Consider the following 27,205-nt stretch of genomic DNA (forward strand, 5'->3'; position numbering starts at 1 on the left):
CATGCAGAATATTTAAATGCAAGGACAGGAGGGCTTCAGCAATGTTTGGAAGTATTTTTTATATAGGCATTCATTCTTTCATTCAAGAGTCATTTAGTGAGGACCTCGTATGTGCCACAGCACCCCTAGGTGCCATGTATATGACAATGCATACAAAAGATCGAGATGAAATGCCTTTTTGTGCCTTACATTCTAGAGAAGGAGCTAGACAATAGATAAGTGAACAAATATGCCCATAGGATGACTTCAGACAGATAGGGATGGATGAAAGTAACACAAAGCAGGGGAGACTTTAGGTGATGTAACCAGAGAAGGGAAGGATTCTCTTGGGAGGTGACATTTGAACTGGGATCTGTTTGAAAAAGAAAGAATTACCCATGCAGACATCTGGGTAAGAGAGGAGGAGAGGAGAAGGGTATTGCCAAGGGAAGGTCAAGGGCAAAGGCTTATGGCAGAAATGAGCTTTATGTGGTCAAGGAACACGAAGAATTTCAGGGCAGCTGGAACCTGGTAATAAATTTGCAATGCTTTGGTGAATTGAGTAGAATGTATTTGAGGTGTAAAGACTTTGCTTTCAGAAGAAAGAGGTTAGCAAATGGGAGAGCTGGAAAAGCCCATAACCTAAGAGCAGAAGCCCTCAGAAGGAAGTAGCAGAAATCTAAATGGTGACGGTGCTGCAGAGCTCTTAAGAGAAGCATGGCATTTGAATCCCTTTAGGGTCTCCTTCAGCTAATGGGACACCACATGACATTTAATTGGATTGCTCCTATAAGAGCTCAACGGCTTAAGACAGAAAACACTGCCAGCACATCAAATTTGCACTTTTCTGAAGCAGTATCAGTGTGGGAGGGAGGAGGAGGGGGGCCCAAACTCACTGGACAATGCAAAGCAAGCTTAGTTTCTTATCTGAAGATGCCTTTCCAGTGAATGAAAGAATGAGACAGAATAGAAATAAAGTGTGAAAATGGGGAAACCATCCCTGTGCAGTTTCACATATTGTGGTTACATGGTGGAGTAATTATACAGAAATAGTGAAAGATAAAATTTAAAAAGGAGTCCTGTGTCCTTGTGGTTAAGAATAAGGATTCTGGAGTCAGACAACTTGAGTTTCAAATCTCTTCTCACCTACTCATTGCAAAACCTTAGGCAAGTTACACGGTCTTGCTAAGATTCAATCTCCTCAACTACAAAATGGGGGTAAGAATAGTATTTAGCAACTTATAGTAATTTAGAATTGTTATGAGGATTCAGTGAAATTTTGCATGTAAAGTACTCAGCATACTGCCTGCCACATAGGGAATACTCAGACAATTTAATTAGTTGTTAACTATGTCAGGGAAAAGCTGTGAGTTTTTAGAAGCATGTGATTATGTGAGAAAGTAAAAAAATCGTAAAGCAGTTCTGAGTGTTTTTGAGCAGGCGCATTACCTAATTGGAGCTAAGCATTGTATGAATGAATCTAAGTCACTGCTCCTAGCTGGGCCTTACTTTCCTCACCTGCAAAACATTGGATGCAGAGCCAACTTAATAATCGCTGTCACTCATGTTGGTTCAGCCTTGACAATCTACCATTTGGGAAGTTAATCACAAATACTTGGCATTCAGTTGCAAACTGAAACTAGGGTGATCAACCATCTTAGTTTCCTCGATATTGAGGGATTTCTTGGGAAGTAGTACTGAAACTTTTCATGCTAAAACCAGAACAGTCTTGGGCAAACGGGGATGGTTGGTCACCCAACAAATGTGTTCTGAGAGGAGGACAAGGGAATGGGGAGGAAGTGCTATTTAAATGGTATCTGGGCCAGGTGCGGTGGCTCAGGCCTGTAATCCTAGCACTTTGGGAAGCCGAGGTGGGCAGATCACCTGAGGTCAGGAGTTTGAGACCAGCCTGGCCAACATGGAAAAACCCAGTCTCTACTAAAAATACAAAAATTAGCCAGGCATGGTGGTGCATGCCTCTAATCCCAACTACTTGGGAGGCCAAGGCAGGAGAATTGCTTGAACCCAGGAGGCGAAGGTTGCAGTAAGCTGAGATCGCGCCATTGTACTCCAGCCTGGGTGACACAGCAAGACTCTAAAAAAAAAAAAAAAAAAAAAAAAAGTGGTATCTGACTGGCACTCTCCAGCATTTCCTGCCTGTTTTATTGTGAGGGTTATTTACTTGCTTTCTAATGTGGTCTTGGTCCCTTTATTCTGAGGATGACAGGAATGGAATGGGGACTTTTCCCATTGTTGCCCACAATGCTGTTTCATAATGTATGAAGACACTTCCACACTGAAAGTTAAGAGAGCTGACTGAGTGCATGCCCCTAAAGGAAAGGATATTTCTTTTCTTCCATTTCCAACAATATGTAAAACAAAATTCTAGGGTTTCCCCTAAGGTCTCCTGAGGTAACTTGGGGTTGGGACCAGGGTTCTTCTTCCCTGTATGATTTTCCTTTCCCATCAGAGTATGGTAAAAGGTACTCCCTGTCTAACTGGAAAACTTCTACTCATCCCAACCCAAGAGATCCCTTCCTGGGAAGCCTTTTCTTGCACCCCCAGCTGTTGTTAAGGCTTCACCCCTCTGTCCCCCATGTTAACTTTTTGCATAATTTTACCCGATCCTCTAACCACATGTCTCTATTTGTTCAATTCCCATTTCCCCTTATTCTCAGCATCCATTGAAAGCCAGCCGCCCCAGTGCCTAGCCAGTGGTAGGGCTGGCATTGTAGTACACATGGTATTTTAAAACCTAAGCCCAAAATGGCCCATGAGACTGTGGAATGCAGCTTCAGTTCGTTAATACAGAAACCTTCCAACAACTTTCTTTTTCCTGGAAAACATGAAATACATTAATATAATTTCAAACCTTAGTTGAACTAGCTAGTCCCAGATTTTCTAGTGCCAAGGCATTAATGTGATTCAAAAGAATTAAAATCACAGCAAAATTAAATAATCTTGTTGAGTGGATGCTAAACCCGGCACGAGTTCCATGGCATGTAGCATCGACATGTACAAGTACTAATTATCCACTAATTACAACCACAGTAGCATTGAGCTGGTTTTCCCTAAGAATGAAGGACTGACACAGAGCTGTGAATGGTTTAAAAATCCACTCTCAGGCTCAATGCACAGCCATTTGTTCAGAAGATACTGAATTTTTCAGAGTGCGAACAAAGAAGATGAAAATGTCTTTTAATCTGGGTGGCATGTTCATTTGACTAGTTGGTTTTTAAATGGGTACCTCTTGTGTACCTACCCATTACAAACCCTTAGTCCCAGAGAAAGACTGCTAAATGGCAGAAAATGTAGAAGAAACATTTTGCATGTATTCTCCTGGGACCATTGCTGAACTGCATGGGTGGAATGGAGATCAGTCTTGGGATGAAAAGTAAAGGTGAAAGGAAAAAAAGTCCCGGGACCCTGGACATGAGTGCCCAGCAGACCCACTGCCAGTTGCAGCTCTTAATTTTAAATTTGCCATGGGGTGTGCACATTTCAGGTCTGCCACCACTGTTCTTGTTTCTGAAACAGGAGGAAAATCTGAACAACCTTCTTCCACTTCTACCAAGGGAACCAGTAAAGCCAAGCAAATACTGTAATTACAGTATACCAGTTCAGGGCACAAATTTAGGAGTCGAACAGATCTAGCTAGTTAGTGATGTAACACTCAACAAATGATATGTAGTTATATTTATCCTGTGGATAACTATGGAATAAACAAGCTAGATATAGATGCTTATGGCAGTCTTTGGTGCTTCCTGCCTCTCCCCACACCCCCATACTAGCCCCAATCCCATAGAGCCGGTATTTGCAGCTCTCTGATTCTTCCTGACTCTTTCAATGATTCTCTCATTTGATTTGCATTTCTTTTTCTTTTCTGAACAAGAAACTAAAATGCCACCTAGCTCGTCTTTTCTATAAGACATGGATGATATATGCCTTTAGCACATTTCTTGCTAGATTCTTAGTAGAGTTTTGGAAGGATTAATTCATCAGACTCCAGCCAGGGAATGTGATCCTACAGGGCGCTTTGTCTTATCCTCCATCTTGATATGTATCGTGGGGTGCTTGGTGGACCTACAGAAATCAGAGACTGACTATTTTTTTGTAACCTCTCCTTTCCTTTTTTAAAATGTTTTTTGAGAAATGAAACATGGGCTGAGCCCTCTCTGATAGGCTATCAATTCCTATTTATACATGACAGATTCTTGTTTAAATAACATAATTTAGTTAAACAAAAAGTAAAAAAAGAGGAATAAAATACATATCAAAAAGAATCAAGATAAACTCATTAGCACTGGCAATCTGCCATTTCCCTCCATTAACCTCAATTAACCAAACAGACTGCAGACTCTGACACGACACCAAAAAACATGGCTTTTTATGAACCTGTACCATTTTATGTTAAAAACCCATAGCAATAATCATCGCAGCACATAATTCGTTCTGAATTTGGAAACTTTTCCCAAAAAGTCTTTACAAGCCATAATATAAATGCTAAATGAATATTCCCATATGTATAGACCATTACCTGCTTTGGATGGAAGCACGTGTGTGTGTGCACATGCTTACATACACATTTCATTATTATATATTTATTTGATTGTGTTTACTATATATTATATATTTAATTATATATTATTATTATTATAGTTTATTTAGTCAATAGACCAATATTTATTGATGCCCTTCACATGCCAGGCCCTGTGCTAAGCACAAAAGATACAATGAGTAACCTGGGCTCTTAAAAGGTATTCCTTTAATGAACATTAAGTGAATAAAAATATGGTTGCCCTGGAGAAGCCACAGTCTACTGACAGAAAAAAACATGTAAACAGAATACAAAATGGTATAAAGGAATTGTTTATGAAGTCCCCTGCTAAAGAGCACAGGGAAAATACAAGGCTTCTCCCCTGACTTATTCAGCATTTCTTCCAAGGAGTTATAAAGCAGTTATAAATAATACTAATCTCTCCTTTGTTTCCACATAAGTTTATATGGGAAAAATATTGTATGTTACCCCTAGTGATGAAGAGATTATTTGCTCCTCCATAAAATGATTGCTGTGTTACAGAGGAAGAAACCGAGGTGCACATTTTTAAAGACTTGCCCAAAGTTGTATAGGTAAATGATTAAGCACAAATTGTATCATTCTTATGAGAGATGGTACTTCCTCCCTGAGAACAGAAAGACAGTGAAATGCCACTGATTCAGACTCTGAGGAGCACATTATAGCAGCTGAAAATGTGGATTTCTAGAATATTTCAGGAAACACATATTTGCTGCTCTCAAATAAACACATAAGGTTAATGCTAATATTAGCATAGTGTTGCCAAACAAAAGACCTGCTTGGACAGATTCTAATGAATAGTTACATAGGCTGTTTGCAATTACAACATCAAAATGGTGGTTGTTAAAATTGAAGTGCTCTGCAAATGGTTTATCTTGAGTACAATAAATATTCCCCTGAGACCTCTTCATCCTGTTAATTTACCTAGGTAGTGCAAAGGTAAACTCCAACCAGCTTTGGAACTGTTATATATTCTCAGACAGGTGAAATGAAAACTAATGGGGTTTTACAATGTAAATATAAATTTAAGACAAAAGGGCAAGTTTGAATTAAGTGAAAATTAACTGGAAAATATGCGGGTTTTTTTTAAAAAAAAGCATTATCAGTCTTCTGACAGCATTCAAAGCTTTCCATACGAGTGATAATTTTTCCAGATTTTTAAAATTGAGTTTCAAAACATCACTCCTACCTAAGGGGTCTTGTATAAATTATAGAGCAAAGATGATCTTAAAGGATTGCATGCCTACAAAGCACGCATGCATTTTCAAGACTTTGCACATTCTCTGAGTAATTTGCACTTTATCCATCCTCCTGATTTTATCTGTCAGATGAAAACAGTTGTAGAAACAAATCATTTACAGGGACATGATTTCTAAGGGGAGTGCAGTGGCTGTTTTCACACCTCAAGTGTGTCAGGAATTACAGAACTTTAGAGTGTTCATCTGAACAAAAAGAAACTTCAACTTTTAGTTTCCTGGTTATTAAATTTTCAGACATTTTGGGGGTTGAAGAATCCAGATACAATAAGGTTTTCCTTTTTAATATAGGCTAGAAATAGCACCCCAGGGCTATTATGGTTTTTAATAAAAATAAAATATAATACACTGCTTTTTGTAGATACTGTGTCTGCTTTTTAAACAGCATCTGAGTACAAGCCACTGTGCCAAGCACCTCAGCTTTATTGTTTCTAACCGAGCCTCTGAGGAACCTAGTACTGTCCCCATTTCAGAGATGACAAGACTGCGATCAGAGAAGTTATGTAAGTTTCCTTGTCCGTACAGCTAAAAAAATAGCAGAGCCAGGACTTAGACCCAAGTTTACCGTTTTTGTTAAGCTTGTGTCTCATTAATCTTAAATGGAGATTGGACATTTTGACTTTTCACAACTTCTCTGTCAGATTCTTATTAAACATTAAAGGCCCAGTACAAACACAGCTCATTCCTTTATCTTTTCTGATTGTACAATTCAGCATTAATCTTTCCTTCTTAGGGACGCTCAAAGTTGTCTAGGGTGTGTGTTAGATCTTGCCTTGTACTGTAGTGATTCTTATATGTGTCTACCTCTCTCACTTGATGAAGGAAAATATAGAGACTTATTGTTGTATCTTTTTATCTTTTGCCTTGTGTCCAAATGTGTTTTTGTGGGGAAGAGAAAGCATCTGTATGGAGGTGGTGTTCCACCTCTGCTAGGGAGATCTTGGTGGCCAGATGGGGCTAGGCAGTGTATAACGCTATAGGCGGTAAAAGAAAGTATGCCTGAAGGCAGAAGTGAAATTGTAGCTGATGGAAGCCAGTATAGTATGGGAAGGCAGGGCTTCCTGTCTTCCTTGCTAGGCATGCCTAGCATGCCTCAGATCTAAAGTCAAAACAGGCTGGGCAAGGTGACTCACACGTAGAATCCCAGCACTTTGGGAGGCTGAGGCCAGAGGCTCACCTTGAGGCCAGGAATTTGAGACCAGGAATTAGAGACCACATCTCTACCAAAAAAAAAAAATTTTTTTTAACTAGCTGGGGGTGATGGTGCGCCAGTAGTCTCAGCTACTTGGGAGGCTGAGTGAGGAGTATTGCCTGAGCCCAGGAATTTCAGCCTGTAGAGCTATGATCATGCCACTGCACTCAGCCTGGATGACACAGCGAGACCCTGTCTTTAAATATTAATTAATTAATTAATTAATAATAGTAAAGTCAAAACAAGCATGGTAACCACATAGTTTAGTCCTTTGCTGGAAGGATTCGGATCAGAACGTTGTGGAATTCAGATGATGACATACGGGAGGCTGTTCCTGGTGCCTCTATTTTATTGTCCTGTAAATTATTTTATTTCATAAAGTTGAGTGTTGTTCATGTTAGAAAAACTAGATATTTAGATAAGCCAATAAAAGTAATTACTATAACCCCATCATCCAGAAGATAACAACTACTTATGCAGTCATTCTCACCCCTAGCTGAACATTAGAATCACCTAGGAGAATTTTTTAAAAATACCTATGCCTAGGCTTCACCACATACCAAATAATTCATAATCTCTGGGTGTGGGACCCTGACGTGAGTATTTTTTAAAACTCCCCAGGTGATTCCAGGGCATAGCCAAGTTTGAAAACCAACAATGGTCTAGAGCCAGTCATCTTAAAATTCTTGTGCATACATTATCTAGGTCTGGGGGGAGCCTACAAGTCTGCATTTCTAACCAGCTCCCAAGTAGCACTCATGATGCTAATGCATGCTATGCTTCAAGTAGCAAGAGTATTATATATTATCCTCTCAAAAAAATGTAACCATGCATGGATAAAGGGATTTTCTAAATCAGTAAGTCTTTGAACAGGTTACTTATGCTGTAAGCCTCAATTTCCTTATCTGTCAGATGACAGAGTGAGTATTAAATGTTTTAGAACTTTTGCTGCCCAAATATTTAGGTGGGAAGGAAGCAAAGTTAAACCATTGAACACATATGATACTCCACGCACTGTTCTTAGAGCTGATAATAAGAATAGTATTATTTGGGCATGTAGTATTTGCCAGGAACCATGCTAAGCATTTTTAATTATTTAATTTAGTAAGCTTCATTTTATAGATGAGGAAGCTAAGTAACCTGCCTAAGGACATGCAGCTGCCTAGAGGTAGAACTGGGATGGGAAGCCAGGCAGTCTGATGCCAGAGCCTGAGTACTGCTAGCCAGTATACTACAATGCTTCCTGGGCTAGATAATCTCTAGGATTCATCTATATAGTGGAATTTAGATTGCCAGTCACTTATGCCTCTTTATTTTGATTATCCAATATTCAGAATTATGAAAAAAATCTTGGCAGAAAGGGAAAGGGGGAGAAGTGCGCCATATTGCACATCTAAGCATGCACATCAGTGGTATGTAAATAGCACCTAAAGATGGCATCATTTCATACGACATCCTTAGTATTGGTTCGCCATCTGTGGCTTAATTTCTCTGAAGAAATCCAATATGGCATTCAAGGTTTAACTTAATAGCCTAGAGACTTCTTCAGGTGCGTAAGTGCATCCTCATCTAGGCAGAATCGGAAGGCAGAACCGGAGGGCTCTGTGCAGTTGGGAGGAAGAACCATGAAGACTGGTGATGAGGAGAGGAATTGATGGAAGAACAGATGGGAGTGGGAAGTATCCAGGTATTCTGGTAAAATTAGGCATGTACACAGCATCTCTGGTTCTAACTGTATGAGTGTGTGCACATGCATGCATGCATGTGCACATGAGGATGGAAAGACCACTGGGTACAGGAGAGGATTTTACAGAGGAGGAGGACTTTGGAAGTATTGTCTGCCATACAAGATCATCTTCACTACTCCCTCCCTTGTTGGCCCCACCTTACCCTTCACTCTGATGACAAGTGGACTTGACCCAAATGCTTCTAATCAATCTAATATAGCAGTAGAGTTAGGAAGCAGGGCTTGCCTGAACCTTAGAACTCTCCCTCCAGGCTGTGGGCAACTCCATCTGTCAACTAGGCCTGAAGGGAAGTTGCCAGGTCTGTGCCAGCCTCTACAGTTTTCCTCTGCAGGATGGCTTGTTCCCTTTGTTACCTGTAGCGGCTACAGAATCCTGAATCCAAAGGGAAAATATTTCTGGCAGAAAAATACTGCCTGGGATTTCCCTGCTGCTAAGGCAGAATTCAGAAATGCCATCCGTTGGCTTGCAAAGAAAGAAATGAAATGTATCTGTTACAGAAAACCAACAGCCATAAACCATGTTTGACCCACAGCATCTTCATACTTTGGTTTAAAATGTACCCTCACTTTTACAGTTTTAAAGCTTCTATTAGCATCTCGGAAATCTCCATTTATGAAGAGAAGTCCAACTTGCAGGCTTAAGCTCCATGGGTGATTTCCCCTTCAACTTTTCTTAAGAAAATTTAATAGCAGCACCATGTGCTCAATTGAGCAATTCCAAGTCTTTACAAACCTGATGAAACAACCCTTACTTAAGAAGCATATCTCGTGGGGGTAGTTTCCAGAATCCTTTTTTTAACCCCCTTATAACTGATGTTGTAGCTCTTGTATATATATTTTTTTCTTTCTGGTATTTTTTCTTTTCAAATAAATATCATCCAGTCTGAGAATACATATTACTTAGTTATTTATTTTTTAAGGAAATGTGATACAACTCTTCACTCCAACTTTAATTTTTCCTCTACTCCTGAAAGTTGAATTTACTATGCATGCATTTCATTTCTCTCCAAATTAAGTGCACAGCCTGATGTCCATATGTAAATACTGCAGGGAATATTTTAATGCTTCTTAATGGGCTGAAGGGAAAGAGGTGGAAATAGGGGTTCTAGAAGTCAGAATCTTATAGAAGACATCGTAAATGTGGGAATAACCAGTGTGTGTATTTTCCCTATTTAAAAGCACGTACTTAACTGATATTTTTACTTTCCTCCTTTTGAGAAATATGCATAGGATGTTTAATTTCATGTCAATTCTGTGGATAAATAAAAACTATAACACAGCATGTACTGTTCCTGATTGGGTGACCCACCCAGGTCCTGCACTGCCGGGCACAGAACCATTGAGAAGAAAGTGTGCTCAGGGAATAAAGCAGGGAAGGAAGAAGAGTAATGATCTTATTGTAATATTCCTTATATTACTGTACATTCTTCACACTGAAAAGATGCATTAGGACTTTCCTGGATGAGGAAACTGAGGCCTAGAGAAGGAATATGATTCCCTGTGATCTTATGACCAGTTACTGACAGCCGATTCTGGTACCCAGGTCTCCTGGCCCCTAGACAGATGACTTTGCCAATGCTCCACATCTTCTGCTAGGGAGATAAAATGGAAACACTGAAGAAGCTCCAGAGTTAGTTTTATTTTTGGTTTACGGGGTTTCTTTTTTTTTGAAGAAAGAGTCCTCTCTCTCTCACCCAGGCTGTAGTGCAGTGACGTAATCATAGCTCAATGTAACCTCAAACTCCTGGGCTCAAGCCATCCTCCCACTTCAGCCTCCCAAGTAGCTGGAACTATAGGTGCCTGTCTAATTATTATTATTAAAGAGATAGGGTCTTACCATGTTACCCAGGCTGGTCTCATACTCCTGGCCTCAAGCAATCCTCCTGCCTTGGCCTCTCAAAGCACTGGGATTATAGGCATAAGACACCACACCTGGCCAAGAGCTGCTGGGTTTGAATTGTGGTATAGTCATAAATCACAAATTAACCTCGGGCAAGTTTATTTAACTGTTTCCTCCTGCAAATGGAGTCAAAATAATTCCTATTTCTCTGAAATTTCAGAGTTAGAGGAAAAATTAAAGTTGTGGTAAAGACATGTATTAGGTCTGTTTTTTGAAAAAGCAACCATGTAATGTATATTCTTAGACTATATGATATCTGAACTATTGTGAGATAAAATGAGATTATGTATATGAACTGTTTAATATGGTGCCTGGCACATATTCAGTACTCAATAAATATTGGATACAACTATATTATTATTATCCTATTTTTCTCCCTAAATTAGGTAGAAATCAGGATGGGAGAGAACAATGGAATGGCCACAAATCCTTTGTGCATAAGATTAAAGATTAAAAATATTTAATCAGCTGCTGAAAAAATTTTTTAAAAGGCTATCAGAAATTGCTCTGATGACCTCCAAAAAACAGGAAAATATTAAAGTTATTCAAAGGATGGAGGAGAGTGTTCAGACAGCTTTAACACCCATGCATTGGAACCATTATGGCCACTCTGTATAATAAAATAACATTGAGAGTTCTGAAAGACTACATCCACATCACCTTCATTCAGATAAATTTTGCTTGGTACCTACAATGTGCCAGTTTCTGTGTTAAACACCAGGAATACAACGTGAATAAGATTTATTCACCACCCTTTTGCTTGTGCCCTATTAGGGAAGACTGACTCTTTGGAAAATAATTAGAGCAAAATGCTGTGTGCTGCAAAAGTAGTATTTTATTCAAAAAATTGGGGAGGCATTGATCTAAGTTGTGGGTTTAGTTGTGTTTAAAGACCCAAAGCCTTTGCCTTCTGCAGCTGTAGTCTAGATGGAGATTCAGATGATAAATGAATTAATTACATGCAACATGCCAGGTAAGGAAAGGTCCGAGAGGGCTTCACATAGAAAGTAACAACTCAACTGTCTGAAAGGATGGTGAAGGGTTTACCAGATAGCTGGGTACAGACATGAAGAAGTGAGAAGCGTAGGGGATGGGATGTGAAGAACACAGAGGAAAGAATTAATTGTCGCTCACAAAGCTGATAATTCTAGTTGTATTTTTAAAATACCAAACCCAGCTTCCAACAGTCTTGGAGAATTATGCTGAAACAGCTAAGACCTGCATTGCTTCAAGTAGCACTTAAAGAAAATGTGAATGTCATGGCGGCAGATTACACAGCTGCGACCCAGGACACCCACAGGCAGAAAAATTAGGGAAAAGAAGTCATCCTTACAAGTATCACTTCTCTGACCATAACTACTTAGAACATTTTGAATTCTGTTTCGAACAGGCAGCCACATTTTCATGCTCAGGCTGTTTCTCAGAGAGAGGTCATTAGATTCTTCCATCTCCATAACAAAAAATCAAACTCAGCCATTTTTAAAGTAATTGCACAGTTCCAGCCATATGTCTCCCCCGCCTCCTTACTGAGTATCATTCACTTAGGACTGGCATACTTCCCCTCCTAAATTGGAGGTTTGCATATGTAATTATATCAAATGATGTGTTTGTTTATATCTCCAAACCACATTCAAAAGCTTGCCTATGATTTATCTTTGAAATTCAATTTCATCATGTCAGTCCCCAATTTACTGTGCCCAGTGGATCTACAGTTACATGTGTAATGCACACACCTCTCTCGTATAGATTACAGAATGGGGTTGCCTTCCCCAGTGATGAGTCAGAGTGGTTGAGGAGGGAGGTTGCTCTGTTTTGTCTTGTTCTCTATTCTCTGTATTTTGTCTTGTTCTCTATTGTCTTGTTGTCTTATTCTCTATTTGTTCCAAATGCATTCAGCTACAACAAAGTTATTATAAATGAAGAGGTAGCACTGGTCATTTTAACTAATTCCTCTGGGCCAGGAAGGATGGCTCACTGCATTCTTTTCTGACTGTAAAAAATGGCAGTGCTGCTGAGGTGCCGTAGCTCATCGTAAGTAGGTACTTTGAGCAGGAGGAATGCTTTTACACCTTAGTGGTTTAGCTGACCCTGGCTTGATAAAAAGATTTATTTTATCAAGATTTTGATAACAAGGTGTATTTATTTATTTTCAACTGCAAATAACTACCAGTTGTTGCTGTAACCATAAAATTTCAATGTTTCCATGTTCCAGATTCCCATGGACAAGCCCAATCAACTCTATTCATTTCAACCCTTCTTTATGCCTGAGGCCTAAACTAACTAACCTATTCATTCATTCATTCATTCATGTAAATATTTTTAAGAGCCTACCTTTTCCAAACATAAAAGACTTATTAAAACCTTAAAGTCAGGGTTTATGATTTTCTAGTGATTTTTCTAACAGCTTTATTAGCATATAATTTACATGCAATAAACTTCACCTATTCAAAGGATACAATTTAATTGTTTTCAGAATATTTACAGAATTATGCAACCATCACCATAGTCTGTAATTTTAGAACATTTTCATCCCTTCAAAAAGAAACCTTGTACCCATTAGCAGACACTCCCTATCCCCATACCACCTGATCTGATTTCCTACCGATTTCCACTTTTAAGTTACATTTTATTTCTTGCCTTTTATTTCATATCTGTGAAAATAAAGGTGGTAGAAGCCAAGAGAACTGTAACCTGCAGAGGCTTTCCTGTGTCTTTTTACTCCAGGAACAGAAACTGCTTGTCTTCCTCACAGCTCCAAGTTCACTGTTGTGTATGTTGTTTAAGACTTTTCAGGAAGCCTGTCTCTCTCTGTTGGCTGATCAATATGTGAGAAACACATCCAGGTGAAGGTATGAAGCTGAAGGGGACCCTGCAGCTCTCCCAGTTACATGTAGGCATTGTGAAAACAAGTGAATGTCCTAAAGAATCGCCCTGAGAATCATCAGGAGAGGAAGCTGACCTCTTCCGTGTGCACAGCCACACCACAATGGGCTGTGGCCATGTGACCCTGGGCAAGGAGCACCTGTGATGATAGAGAGTCCCCAGGGGAACAGAGGGCAAAGGGGTCCTGGTCTTTTGTGGCCGGAAGAGCAGCATGGTGAAGGCCAACAGCCTTTGACTCATTTATAGCCTCAATATAACAAGCATGTCTCATTCCTATTGTGGACTCTAATAGAGGAGCCCCCACACAGGAGAGGGGAGGCTCCATGAAAGCTTCCCCTGCCTTGTGAGAAGAGAGTTACTCCCCACTTTGAAAGAGCCTCTGTGACATATGACCTTGTCCAATAGAATGGCCCAAAAATGAAGGTGTCAGATATGTGTGTTAGACATCCACTGGGGTGACCACACAGACCCTCTGTCAGTGTGACTCAGAGTGATGTGCTGCCCTTTATTCCTCTCCTCACCTCCCCACAGCAGGCACTCACAGGCTATCTCCATCACACCACCCCACACCCACACCCACTGAGCCCAGTGTTCTGATCTAGATGCTAGAGCAGCTCAGTGTATTTCATTCTTGGGCATGTCTGGTCAGAAGAAGTAAGGTCAATAAAAAGTCACAGTGAGATTCAGTGAAAGATAGTGGAATTGGATAGTACTTTACTCTTAGAATCAGAGGACCGTCACAGGCCTCACCCCAAGAGATTCTGATACAGTAAATGAGGGATGGAGCAGGGAAACAAAAATCCATGTTTTTTATGTTTCCCTGGTGATTCCGACGGTCAGCTAAGGAAGGAAAGTTACTCATCCTCCTTGACCTTCTTGGTGGCAGTCTTTCCTCCTTAATCTCGGACAGTAGCTCTTTACATCCAAGAGTGCCTAGTATTGCTCATTCACACAGAGGAACTCTACAAACTTTATGAGTACACATGTCACACAAGCCTTTCCCACCCACAAATACACCCTCCACACACAAAACAATACCCTCCTAAACAAACACATTCCAAGTCTGTAGCAAAACTGAAGAATAGAATACAGCAGATCTCTTCCAGAGCAACTTTTCATTAACTAAGCATTAATGAGTTCCTATTATTTGTTCTAGGTGAGGAACTAAGTAGGCATCAGAGTTTCCGAATCAAAAGACAGGCCCGTCCCATGAAGTAACTCTGTCAATTTGTCTAGCGAGGAAATACTGACATGTGAACAAAGGATTCTAGTATAAGGCAGAGATCAATAATGGAGAGCACTGGTTATATGAGGGCAGAGCAGATGGCCACCTAACCCTGTTAAACAGGGTCAGCAAAGGCTAACAACATCTGAGCTAAACTTAAAAAATCTAGCTCAGTGTAGTAACATACAGCTTGGGTGAATATAGTTAATAATAGTGTATTGTACATTTCAAAATTGCTAATAAATTTCAAATGTCCTCACCACAAAAAAATGGTAAGTATTGTAGGTGATGGATATGTTAATTCACTTGATTTAATTATTTCACATGGTATGCTTGAATCATAAGCTCATTTTTTACTATATATATATATATATATATATACCATGTGTGTATATATATATATACCTACAACTTGTCAGTTTACAATAAAAAAGATAAAGAAAAAAATCTGTTGGGCACATTCCAGAATGAATTCATGGAAAGTTAGATCATTTATACACTGGAAACACAGGTTTTCCTCCTGTGGGCAGTGTGGAGGTGGAGAGGAGGGGCTAGCTTGTAAACAGCCATGTTACTCTGAGTGGGATATTATTCTGAAGGCCGTGGGGAGGCATTTAATTTCCTGTGGTATCTTCTTGGCTTTCTCTAAAATCTGTGTGCTCCCACCCACCACTTCTGTATAAGACAGAAGCTTGAGGTCAAGAGCTCTTTCACAGCCCCTGGAAATACCTTTCTACATTGCACCTACCTCACCAGCACTGGGAGCACACTTTTCATATGATTTTTCTCTGTTCCTCCATTGTCCATCAGCATATACCAGGAAAACAGCCCACACCATATTCTCTTTAGGGACATTGTGGAATCAAGAAATGGAACATAAATTTGACCTCCTAATTGCCATTTGACAAAAGGAATAATAAAACCTGCAAAAGACAAATTGGTGCAATAAGCTGAGAGGCCTTGAAGGTTTTGTCTTCTCATTTTCTTTTCTTTGTCTTTATACTCAAAGGGGTGATTCACTTATGAGAAACACCATTGGAAGAAAAGGTAGATATTTTTCATGTGGAACTTGTTTTGTATAAAGATTCAAACACATAAAACAAAATGATAAAATTACAGTATGAAATCTTTGGTGTGTAAGTTATTAAATCTGAAATAATTATGTGTACAAGTAGCGATTACAACATTCTTTGTGAAGTATAACAAAAATTATATGTGCATATAAAAGTTAAGTAAGAAAGTACTGTTTCATAGTCTGAATCTAATCAGCATAAACAACCCATTAATTGTTCAGGAACTCTAAAATCTTTAATGAGGTTTCTACTGTAGAATTTCAGTCATATGCAAATGAATCATTGGAATTCTGCATTATCATAAAAACAGAAGTTTTTTTAGTGATTTTTTACATCCCTAAAGTGGGATGTAACCCAACTGTGGTAGACAGGCTGAAACAATTTTTCAGGTTTTCTTTGTAAATTTTACTTTCTTTTAAGAATAATTCTTGAGACCATTCTGATTGTCATGGGGGATTGGAAAGTTACAGTTCCATACCACTTTTGCTTTTCCTTTAACTGGACTTGTTTCCCACACTCAGTAAGCTGTTTGCCCCAGATATTTAAAAGTCAAATATTCTCATTTCTACACAGGTCTGATTACAACAACTTCAAGGAAATTGGATCGAGAACAGCAGGCAGAACATTTTCTGGAGGTAAGCACATAGAGGGAACTGAAATTCATTAAAACTGACTTTCACTAAACTTCTTTAACCTTCAACATAAACTACACCTTCAATATATTTGAACAGTGGATATCAAAGTGAAGATATTTCTCTTGGGCTGCTATGTTCTGAATTTAGGGATTTCTAGTGTGTTCTTCTCAACATGCTCCTGTGTGCTGAGCCAGGGTGGTAGGGCAGCCTTTGCCTTTTGCTGAAGGCAATGGTGTATCACCGTCTCTGCCTTGACTTCAGGCCCTCGTGTCAATAATCAGAAAAGAAAGTTCAGGAGCAGAGCCCTGTGAGCCACTGGGGCCACAGATGTAAAAAGAGAAAGAGCGTCAGTGTACCATTTATGAGGAAGCTTTGCTTTCCTCTTTTCTTTTCTTGGGGAGAGAGTTGAGAAAAAGAAAGCTGCTGGTTGAGTCACTGCCAGAGATGACTATTGCTGAAACCATAAAATGGACTCCTTTAATTCATTAAGACGGAAACTGCAGCAAAGTCAACTCTAAAAGTGTTATTTCTGGAGAGAATAAAAAGCTATGAGATGAGAAAAGAAATATGAAAGAGCTTTGCAGAACATTCTTTCTTTAAGCATCAAGTGTCTTTATTGGGAAGCTTGAAGCCTGGGTAGTTTGTATGACACCGTGATTTAATTGTGACTGTGTGATATGAAACAGATGACAATGCTTAGAACTCAAGGCTCTGTTAAGGTTTTATAATGTGTCTACGCTTCTAAAATAATCTTTTAGTTCCTAAGAATCACTTTCTGGAATCCACTACCCCTCCTAACACATACACAAACACACATACACACACACACACGTGCACATGCACACAAACACACCTTTCAAATCTGATGATAGAATCTCTTCTGTTCTACTCCTTTAAATTAGCTCACCAGTCATGATTTATTTAAAGAACACCGGACTAGGAATCAGGCTACCTGGGTCTTGAAGCTGCCCTGCTGTGAATAGCTTGAAGCTATTTAATTGCCTTGAACCTTAGTTTCCCCTACTATGAAATTTGGCAAACAATTACAATCCTTTATACCTCAAAAGATCACTCTTAGGATCAAACCTTCTGTTTTGTATCAAAGTATTTTTAAAACTCTTAAAGCATTGGATACAATAAAGGATTGTTATTATTATTATTATCATCATCATACAATACTATGATAATCCTTTTAAAACATTACTATCATCTCATAAAGATAAAAGGCTCCAGGCTGCCAAAAAAAATAATTATAGTAATTCTTTTTTCAAAATCCTTTTAACAGGATGCAGTACCTACCTGGTCCAGAACTTAAATACATTTGCCAGAAAAATAAGACCTTATATTATATTCATGGGCTTCTTTCCTTTCCAGAAGACATTCCAGGACACTTGGAAAGGCTGTGTTCTTAGATAGTTGAACCCATTACTTCCCAGAAGGAAGCAGGAAGGGTGTCTCATTATCTGAGGAGTCTGGCTGAGATCACTTATGGCCCGGTCCCTTGCAAGGTCGTCTCTGTCATCAGGAGGTTTGTGGTGCAGTGTGACTGTCACAGGATGGATCTATAGCAGAGCAAAGAGGAAGAGTATTTTCCAAGCATTTGAATTCACTCCCCAAAGAACCCTGAATGGATTCACATCCTCTACAGACTTACATAAATACTGAGTAATGTTTTAGTACCTTGGACTAACACAGATTGGGATCTAGAATATCATTGATTAGCACAAGTTGAGTCTCCCCTTATCCAAAATGCTTGGGATGGGGTGGGAAGTATGAAGAGAAGTTAATAAATTAGTACAAACATATGGTGTGATACAAGACATAAGACTCAGTATTAAATAGATCATTAGGGTGACTAGAGTTTATAATAATGTATTGCATATTTCAAAATAGCTAGAAGAGAAGAATTAGAATGGTTCTAGCATAAAGAAGTAACAAATGTTTAAGAAGATAGATAACCCAAGTACACTGATTTGACCTTTACAAGTACATGAATGTATTAAATTATCACATGTACCTTGAAACTATGTACATCTATTATGCATTGTTATAAAAAAATTTAAAAAATGCTTGGGATTCGAAATGTTTAGTATTTTGGAATATTTTCGGTATTCTTAGTTGAGCATCCCTAATTCAAAAATCCAAAATTCAAAATGTTCCATTCAACATTTCCTTTGAGCATCATGTTGGCACTCAAGAAGTTTCAGATTTTTGAGCATTTTGGAATTTGGGTTTTCACATTAGGGATATTCAACTTGTATCTGGTATCATCTGCAGAGGGAAGTAGGACAGCATAGCAATTAACTTTATAGGGTTGTTGGGAGATTAAACTATAAAATACATGTAAAACATCCAGTCCAGTGGTGCTAAGTAGGTGCTTAGTAAAGTGTGGTTATCATTGTTGATTGTTGTGGTTTTAAGTATTATCACATGATGACATAATATCAGAAGCTTTCTAAAGATTTAACAGCACCTCCCCACTCCAGGAAAGGTAGAAGCTCCAGACCACTGAAATGCAGAAGGAGCCCCAGGTAGCAAGCCCTGGACTCACCCGGTGTACCAGGGACTGCCCTAAGTCCTGGGGACACAAAGTGAGCAGGAAGGATGGGGAAGCACATGGAAATGAATAAATGCTGTAACTTCAGAAAGAAGCTCTCTGAAGCTACTAAAAGAAAGTTCCATGATAGTGCCTGAAAGCGGGGGGTGACAGGCAACATTCAGTAGACTAGTAGACTTGTTTGACATGGCATTTGATGACATGATGCCAAGATTCTGTTCAAGAAATAGAATCAAGACCACTGTGATGAAGAGTGTAAAGGCAGAGTGGGGATGGGAGCGGAGGTTATAGGAAAGCAGATTGGAAAGGCAAACAGAGGGGACTATGGTAAGGATTTTGAATTTTTCCTGAGTGCAGTGGAAAGCCTTTAAGCAGGGGTGACATGATGTGACTGCCATCATAAGTGATGGCCGGCTGCCCTGTTGGTCAGAGACAGGCTTGGGGTGGGGGCTGAGGGTGACCAGTGGCAGCAGGGAAATGTGGGAAGCTTCTATAGAGATCCAGGTGAGAGATGAGGGTGGTTTGAATGAGGGTAGGGGCAGTGGATCAAGTAGGTCTAACACAAATCCTATCATGATTTCAGCTAGCAACAGCACACTGGCTTTTCTGTGATCTTTAGAGTGAAGATTTTTAAACCACAGGTAATCAGAATCATACCAACTTGCCCTCCAACAACCTCGTTGCCCTATCCAGCTTCCAAGCTCGCCACACACACCATTTCATTTAATAAATCTGCTAAGGCTTTCAGAAACCATTTCAATCTCAATCTCTCTCTCCCTTTGTCCTCTCTCTCTTTTTCTCTCTCTTATGCACACTGTCTTACTCTCACTCCCTAAAATTGTACAATTTTGGCCACATTTTTTCTTCTATATGACATTGCTGCAGGAGTTTGAACAACATTTCTTTTTTTCCCTAAATAGACCATAGAAGGAACATTACTTTAACTTAGTCTTGCAAAAAATAAGTGAAATGATATCATTGAGAATGTAGAATAGAGTTGTCTGTTATACACAAAATTTTGAAACTGCTGATATATTTTGTGACTTGTAAGGCCTAGGTGGGGGTAATTAACCTCCTGGAGAGTGTTTAATTGCCGAGATAACCTTATGCTCCTCTTAAACTCATATTAACCTTCTGGCTCTATTTCATATCTGTCCTTCCCAATAAAATAAAATTGACTCTTCTTGAAAGGACCCATTTAGAAGCTGACCTGGCAGGTACACTGCTGAATAGATAACCAGGAGGACATTAATGATTTCTTGGTAGTTTGCTATCCCCATGGTAGAAAGCACTTTAGTTGTATACTGCTGACACTCCATCTATACATTGGTTTAAGATATTTAGCTTGATGGTGTATGGGCTGCAAGGGTTTTTCAGTCTGTAGAGCATTTGCCTAAAATCTGTTACTATAAAAGGAGGGTTGTCATTATCAGAATCCAAAGACTTGCTAAAGCAACAAGAGCAGCAAAGAACTGTAGGCAAATTCACAAGTACAGCTTATTCTTCTTCAGTGAATTCTAAGTGTTAACTCTTGCCTGGTTTGGAAGTCTGGTATGTGAAAATATTGGCCTGATCTTCTCTTCCAACCATAAAATGCAAAAATATAGAATTTTTAGCTCATTTGTTCAAAGTCATATCCTTCCTTGATACCCAGTTATGATTATAGTGGAGATAGAAGACTAATTCCAGCATACAGATGCCAAGAGTTGATAATGGACATGTAAATGAAACTGTGAATTAACGTTTTAGTTTTTTGGTTGTGACTTTAGCTCTGATTACTTCATTATCAGAGAAGGCAGCTGTGAAACAGGAAATAAATGCACTAACTCTGTCTTATATAATCACTTGTATGGATTGTGTTTTTTTGTTGTTTTGGGTGGGTGTTTTTGGTTTTCTTTCCTTGTTTTTTACCTATGAGATGTTTAAGCTCCCTGTGGGCATGCAACTTGATTTATCAAGACAGTGAATTAAGGTAGTGTGGGAAAGCTCAGATGTTAAATTCAGGTGTGCCTGTGATTGTATTTTGGTACTGTTCACAGAGCTTAGATGGGCTATTGAACCTCTCTGGATCCCCTTTCTCTCATCTGTAAAGTGGGGATAACAATTTCTACCATAGGGTTGGTATAAAGAGTAGATTAAATGACAGGTGAAGCATGCTCAGGATGCTGTCTGTTAGACAGTACATGTTCCATGAATGGTAGCCATGGTCAGCATGGAATGTCTTAGTCATCTCTGTATACAAGCATCTGTTCGGCACTCAGGAAACAAGGGACGCTTAATAAGTGTGTGAATGAATGCTTACATTAAGAGACGTTATTTCACTCCTCAATGAGACCTTGAAGGGGAGAGAATTAACGTGCAAGAAAGAGCATGGACGTAGAGACAGGAAGAAGGCATGCTCGGCTTCTTTTCATCTGCATGAGCGTTGCCAAGTTAAATTAACTTTGATCCTCCTTTTCTTCATCTGGAAAATGGGGTTAATAAACTTGCCTCACAGATAAACTGCATGGAAGGCCTGGCACACAGAGATGCGGGTCACCTATTGCTTGCCCTTTCCCTCTTTTCCTTCTCCTTCCTCCTCCTCTTGTCCTCCACAAACACACTGCCAGTTCCCTTTCTTTTCCTGGACTGGCTCCAGCAGTTTGAAAAGCTTATAGCACTTCGATTATTCTTGAAAGATACATCTACTTAAATAATCCTATAGTCCTGGCTTAATTATGTGTGAATCTTTATCTTGCTTGCTGAAGAGTATTATTTGCCTCCCTTTTGATCTTGAAATGCTTCTGTGTTCAGGGCTGGATGGTTCTGATAAAAGTCTCCCAAAGAGAACACAGAGAGTGTTTTTTATTTGCAAATCAAAAAAAAATTAAAAAGAAGGTGACAAGGCCCAGTAACCAGTGTAAAGACAGTGGATGAGCAATTATGTCATATGTATGCATAGAATTTGGAACAGCCCAGAGAATGTGGTTAAATGTAATAGTGAAGTCAGTATGAATAACAGATTACAGAGGAATAGACTAGATCCATAGGAATGTATATTATTTAGTATCTGTCTTTTTTAACAAACTCATCCATTGTCCTCTGTAACATACAACTCATGTGAATATTTTTTCTTCCTGTCTGAAGTTCTCATCCCTTTTTATAGTTTTATTTTCTGAGGGAAAAAAATATTGTTCTTTATTAAGTTTTTATAACATTTTCTCTTGCCTTAGGATGCAAATTGATTTCTTTGCTGAGAGCACACCCTTAACAGCTTCTTTCTTTGGTAAAGCATCTGCTTTTAAAATGATGATAATTTCTGGTAGAGAAGAACTGCAGGCTCATTTCAACCCATTAAACAGTCCACAGTTTCATAATTTAACTTCAAGAAAAATGGAAGTTTCTCTTCTTAGGCATCTCTTTCTGCCACCCTCAGAGAACTCTACAGGAAGTATCCATGGGCCCTCAAAAAATGGTATGTCTGTGCATAAAAATAGCAGCATGGAGCAGGCATCAGCATCAGAAGGAGAGTTGATGACACCTTCTGTGCTCCAGAGCTCCTAGGAGGCACCACACACAATTAATGCTCTGTGACACAGCTGCTGACCTCTTTCCACTCATTCCTTCCATTCTCTCATTTGTTCACATTCTTATTCTTATTGTATCAACCTCGATAGTTAATAGATATGCACTCTTTCTGTTTTTACTTCCTTTCATAAAAGCTTTATCGAATGACTGTTCCACGCCTGGCATTGGGCCAAGTACTAAGGTTTTATTCTTAGAATTAGTGTGTTTTTCCCACTGGACATTTTTTCCTTTGACTTTCACAGTAAGGTCTCCTAGAGTACTAAACTGCAGATCAAGTAGGGAGCTACTTTCATTAGCTGCTGTCTTGGCATCAAGAAACTGTTATTAATTCGTATATTCCTAACTGTGCTCTCACGTTATATAGATACAGAAACTGAGACCTAGAAAAGAGGAGAGTGATCCAAGGTCATACAACTACTTCATGGCAGTACCCAGGATAGGTCTTTCTGTCTTTATGGAACAAATATGGCTACCAATATCCATCAGCTTATTGAAATGTGGCAAATTGAATCATCTTTTCTCGCTCTCATTTTGTAATAATGGATTGACCCAGGTGTCAAGTTAACCCAGCCTCAAGGATCAGTCTCTATGCATCTGAAGAGCAGGTTTTCTCTCATACTCTGGTTGTCCATCCACCACCCCCTCAGCTAATCCTCAGAACCCGATACTCTGGCCTGCCCCATCCACCCAGCTCTGGACAAGGCTCACTCTGCTGCTGGGCTGTGCCCTGAGCTCCAAGACCAAGCCCATCTGAGAGGATGCTGTGTCCACATGGTGGGTACCAGCTTGGACTCAGCAGAGGAGTAACTGCAAAGCACGTATTATGGGCTGAATTGTGCACCACCTCCCACCACCAAAATCCATGTGTTAAAATCCTAACCTCCAGTAACTCAGAATGTGACTGGATTTGGAAAGAAGAGTCTTTAAAGAGGTCATTAAATTAAAATGAGGTCATTAAATTAAAATGAGGTCACTGGGAAGAGCCCTAATCCAATATGGCTGACTAATGTCCTTATAAGAAGAGGAAATTTGGACACAGATATGTACAGAGGGAAGGCCATTTGAAGAGAGAGGGAGAAGACAGCTGTCTGTACAAGCCAAGGAGAGAGGTGTTGTAAGAAACCAAGCCCTGTCAATACCTTCTCAGATTCCTAGCCTCCAGAACTGTGAAAAAACAAATTTCTGTCATTTCAGGCACTTTAGTCTATGTTCCTCGGTTATGCAGCCCTAGCAGACCAGTAAGCAGCCAGATTTCATCAACTGGCCTGTCCCTGCCCCTCCTCACACCACCACCTCACAAGGCTACGCAAATGCCTCAGACTTTATTAGGGACTGCAGCAACTACAATACAGTAGAAAAACCTCTGTCTAAATTTGAGGGTTCCCGTGCTTCATGCTCCATATTCCAAGGGAGAATTATCCTCCAAGTTAAAACTCTCCACAGAAGGCCCTCTTGTGGCATACATGGGTTCCTAACTCCTTCCCTGCCTTCAAGTTTCTAGCTTCCTGAGTGCCTCCTTCCTCCATTCTCAGTGAGTGTTGCCAGCGTACTTTTCTCAGAAATCCCAGTGTTTTACCCACAAGAATGCTTCTTGCCCAGGAACAAACCCCTCCTAAGCAGGAGATTTTTTTAAATTCATGTCATTCTTAAATAATCCCCCCAAAAAGTTTTAGTAGGCTAGTTAGGGATGGCCATTGACCTTCCAAGTCTAGCTAAACAAGGAGTGGTGATGGTGGTGGTGTGATGATGGTGGTGATGGTGGTGGTGTGATGGTGGTGGTGATGATGGTAGTGTGATGGTGTTGGTGATGGTGGTGGTGTTGATGGTGGTGGTGGTGGTGGTGATGGTGGTGGTGGTGATGGTGGTAGTGGTGGTGGTGGTGATGGTGGTGGTGTGATGGTGGTGTGATGGTGGTGGTGGTGTGATAGTGGTGTGATGGTGGTGATGGTGATGGTGGTGGTGGTGATGGTGGTGGTGTGATGGTGGTGGTGTGATGATGGTGGTGGTGGTGATGGTGGTGGTGCGATGGTGGTGTGATGGTGGTGGTGGTGGTGTGATGGTGGTGGTGTGATGGTGGTGGTGTGATGGTGGTGGTGGTGGTGATGGTGGTGGTGCGATGGTGGTGTGATGGTGGTGGTGGTGGTGTGATGGTGGTGGTGCGATGGTGGTGTGATGGTGGTGGTGGTGGTGATGGTGGTGTGATGGTGGTGATGGTGGTGGTGGTGGTGATGGTGGTGGTGTGATGGTGGTGGTGTGATGGTGGTGGTGATGGTGGTGGTGATGGGTGATGGTGGTGGTGTGATGGTGGTGGTGGTGATGGTGGGTGGTGGTGTGATGGTGGTGGTGATGGTGGTGGTGGTTATGGTGGTGGTGGTGGTGGTGGTGATGTGATGGTGGTGAAGGTGGTGATGTGATGGTGGTGGTGTGATGGTGGTGTTGGTGGTGCTGTGTTGGTGGTGGTGTGATGGTGACGTGATGGTGGTGGTGTTATGGTGGTGGTGTGATGGTGGTGGTGGTGTGATGGTGGTGATGGTTGTGGTGGTGATGGTGGTGGTGTGATGGTGGTGGTATGATGGTGGTGTGATGGTGGTGTGATGGTGGTGGTGATGGTGGTGGTGTGATGGTGGTGATGGTGTGTTGGTGGTGTGATGATGGTGGTGTGATGGTGGTGTTATTGTGGTGGTGTGATGGTCGTGATGGTGGTGGTGTGATGGTGGTCGTGTGATGGTGTGGTGATCATGGTCGTGTGATGGTGGTGTGATGGTGGTGGTGTGATGGTGGTGGTGGTGTTGGTGGTGGTGTGATGGTGGTGTGATGGTGGTGGTGATGTGATGGTGGTGTGATGGTGGTGGTGGTGTGATGGTGGTGGTGTGATGATGGTGGTGGTGTGATGGTGGTGGTGGTGGTGTGATGGTGGTGATGGTGGTGGTGTGATGATGGTGGTATTGGTGGTGGTGTGGTGGTGGTGGTGATGGTGGTGGTGTGATGATGGTGGTATTGGTGGTGGTGTGGTGGTGGTGGTGATGGTGGTGGTGTGATGATGGTGTGTTGGTGGTGGTGATGGTGGTGGTGTGATGGTGGTGGTGTGATGGTGCTGTGATGGTGTGATGGTGGTGGTGTGATGGTGTTTGTGGTGGTGGTGTTGTGATGGTGGTGGTGATGGAGGTGGTGTGATGGTGGTGGTGGTGGTGGTGGTGTGATGGTGGTGGTGGTGGTGGTGTGATGGTGGTTATGTTGGTGGTGGTGTGATGGTGGTGGTGTGATGGTGTGATGGTGGTGGTGTGATGGTGATGGTGTGATGGTGTGGTGATCATGGTGTGATGGTGGTGGTGGTGTGATGTTGGTGGTGTAATGGTGTGATGCTGGCGGTGTGATGGTGTGGTGATCGTGGTGGTGTGATGGTGTGATGATGGTGGTGTGATGGTGGTGGTGATGGTGGTGGTGTGATGGTGGTGGTGATGGTGGTGGTGTAATGATGGTGGTGGTGGTGGTGTGGTGGTGATGGTGGTGGTGTGATGATGGTGTGCTGATGGTGGTGGTGGTGGTGTGATGGTGGTGGTGTGATGGTGGTGGGTGATGGTGCTGTGATGGTGTGATGGTGGTGGTGTGATGGTGTTGGTGGTGGTGGTGTGATGGTGGTGGTGTGATGGTGGTATGATGGTGGTGGTGTGATGGTGGTGGGTGATGGTGCTGTGATGGTGTGATGGTGGTGGGTGATGGTGTGGTGATCGTGGTGGTGTGATGGTGTGATGGTGGTGGTGTGATGGTGTGGTGATCGTGGTGGTGTGATGGTGGTGGTGGTGGTGTGATGGTGGTGGTGATGGTGGTGGTTTGATGGTGGTGGTGTGTTGGTGGTGATTGTGGTGTGGTGGTTGTGATGGTGATGGTAGTGGCAGTGATGGTGATGGTGGTGGTGGTTTTGGAGGAGAGGACAGTTGTGACTATAGTGGTGGCAGTGGTGATGATGGAGATGAGGGTGGTAGTGACGACTGTGATGGTGGAGATGATGTTAATGGTGGTGGTGGTAGTAATGGTGGCATGCTTATGAGATGGGAGTGAGGGTTACTATTCCTAATTTTACAGAACTGTCCAGGTTAGTATGGGCCCTTAAGAATAATCCTTTCTGAGATCTTCCCACCAGTATAAATTGCAGATGTACCACTTAAATTTCCCTATTATCTGAAGAGTAAATATTGAATCTGATGCAGAAAAACAAACCTTTCAGAGTAAATATTAATTCTCAGAGCTAGTACATTCAAAACAGAGATTACAAGATGCCATGGGTCTGGGTAGGTCAGTAATTCAGAGGAGCAGCATGTGTGGGAGCGGTGGGGAGGTGGACGGGGAGGAACAGTGGATTCTACCTGTCCCTTCTTCTAAAGAGGCACTGCCAGCAGCAGGTGTGGAAGCAGGTAGGCCCAGTATCAGCAGGAAGTCTTAATTTGTTTCCCAAAAAAAAAATCACATTTACATTCCACATCTCTCTATATTACATGTTGACAACTCCATCATTTTTTTTAAAACACTGTCAGCCAACAAACCCCTGTTTTGCAACATTTGATAGAAAGGAAGACTTCTTGCTTGCCTCATAATTTGTAATCCTCTCAGAATGAAG

The 27,205-nt window shown here is 40.9% G+C and overlaps 1 protein-coding gene across 5 annotated transcripts in view; it reads left to right on the top strand.

The window, feature by feature from the left end:
- FAT3 (FAT atypical cadherin 3) overlaps positions 1–27,205 on the top strand; it is a 676,861-nt gene that overhangs the window by 459,861 nt on the left and 189,795 nt on the right. For all 5 annotated transcript variants that reach the window (XM_055356052.2, XM_055356051.2, XM_055356056.2 and 2 more), the window contains one exon: positions 16,405–16,466. In XM_055356052.2, coding sequence (XP_055212027.2) covers positions 16,405–16,466 — 62 coding nt within the window. The remainder of the gene's footprint in view (positions 1–16,404; positions 16,467–27,205) is intronic.

This window comes from Gorilla gorilla, chromosome 9, assembly GCF_029281585.2.
Source record: "Gorilla gorilla gorilla isolate KB3781 chromosome 9, NHGRI_mGorGor1-v2.1_pri, whole genome shotgun sequence".
Taxonomy (NCBI): Eukaryota; Metazoa; Chordata; class Mammalia; order Primates; family Hominidae; genus Gorilla; species Gorilla gorilla.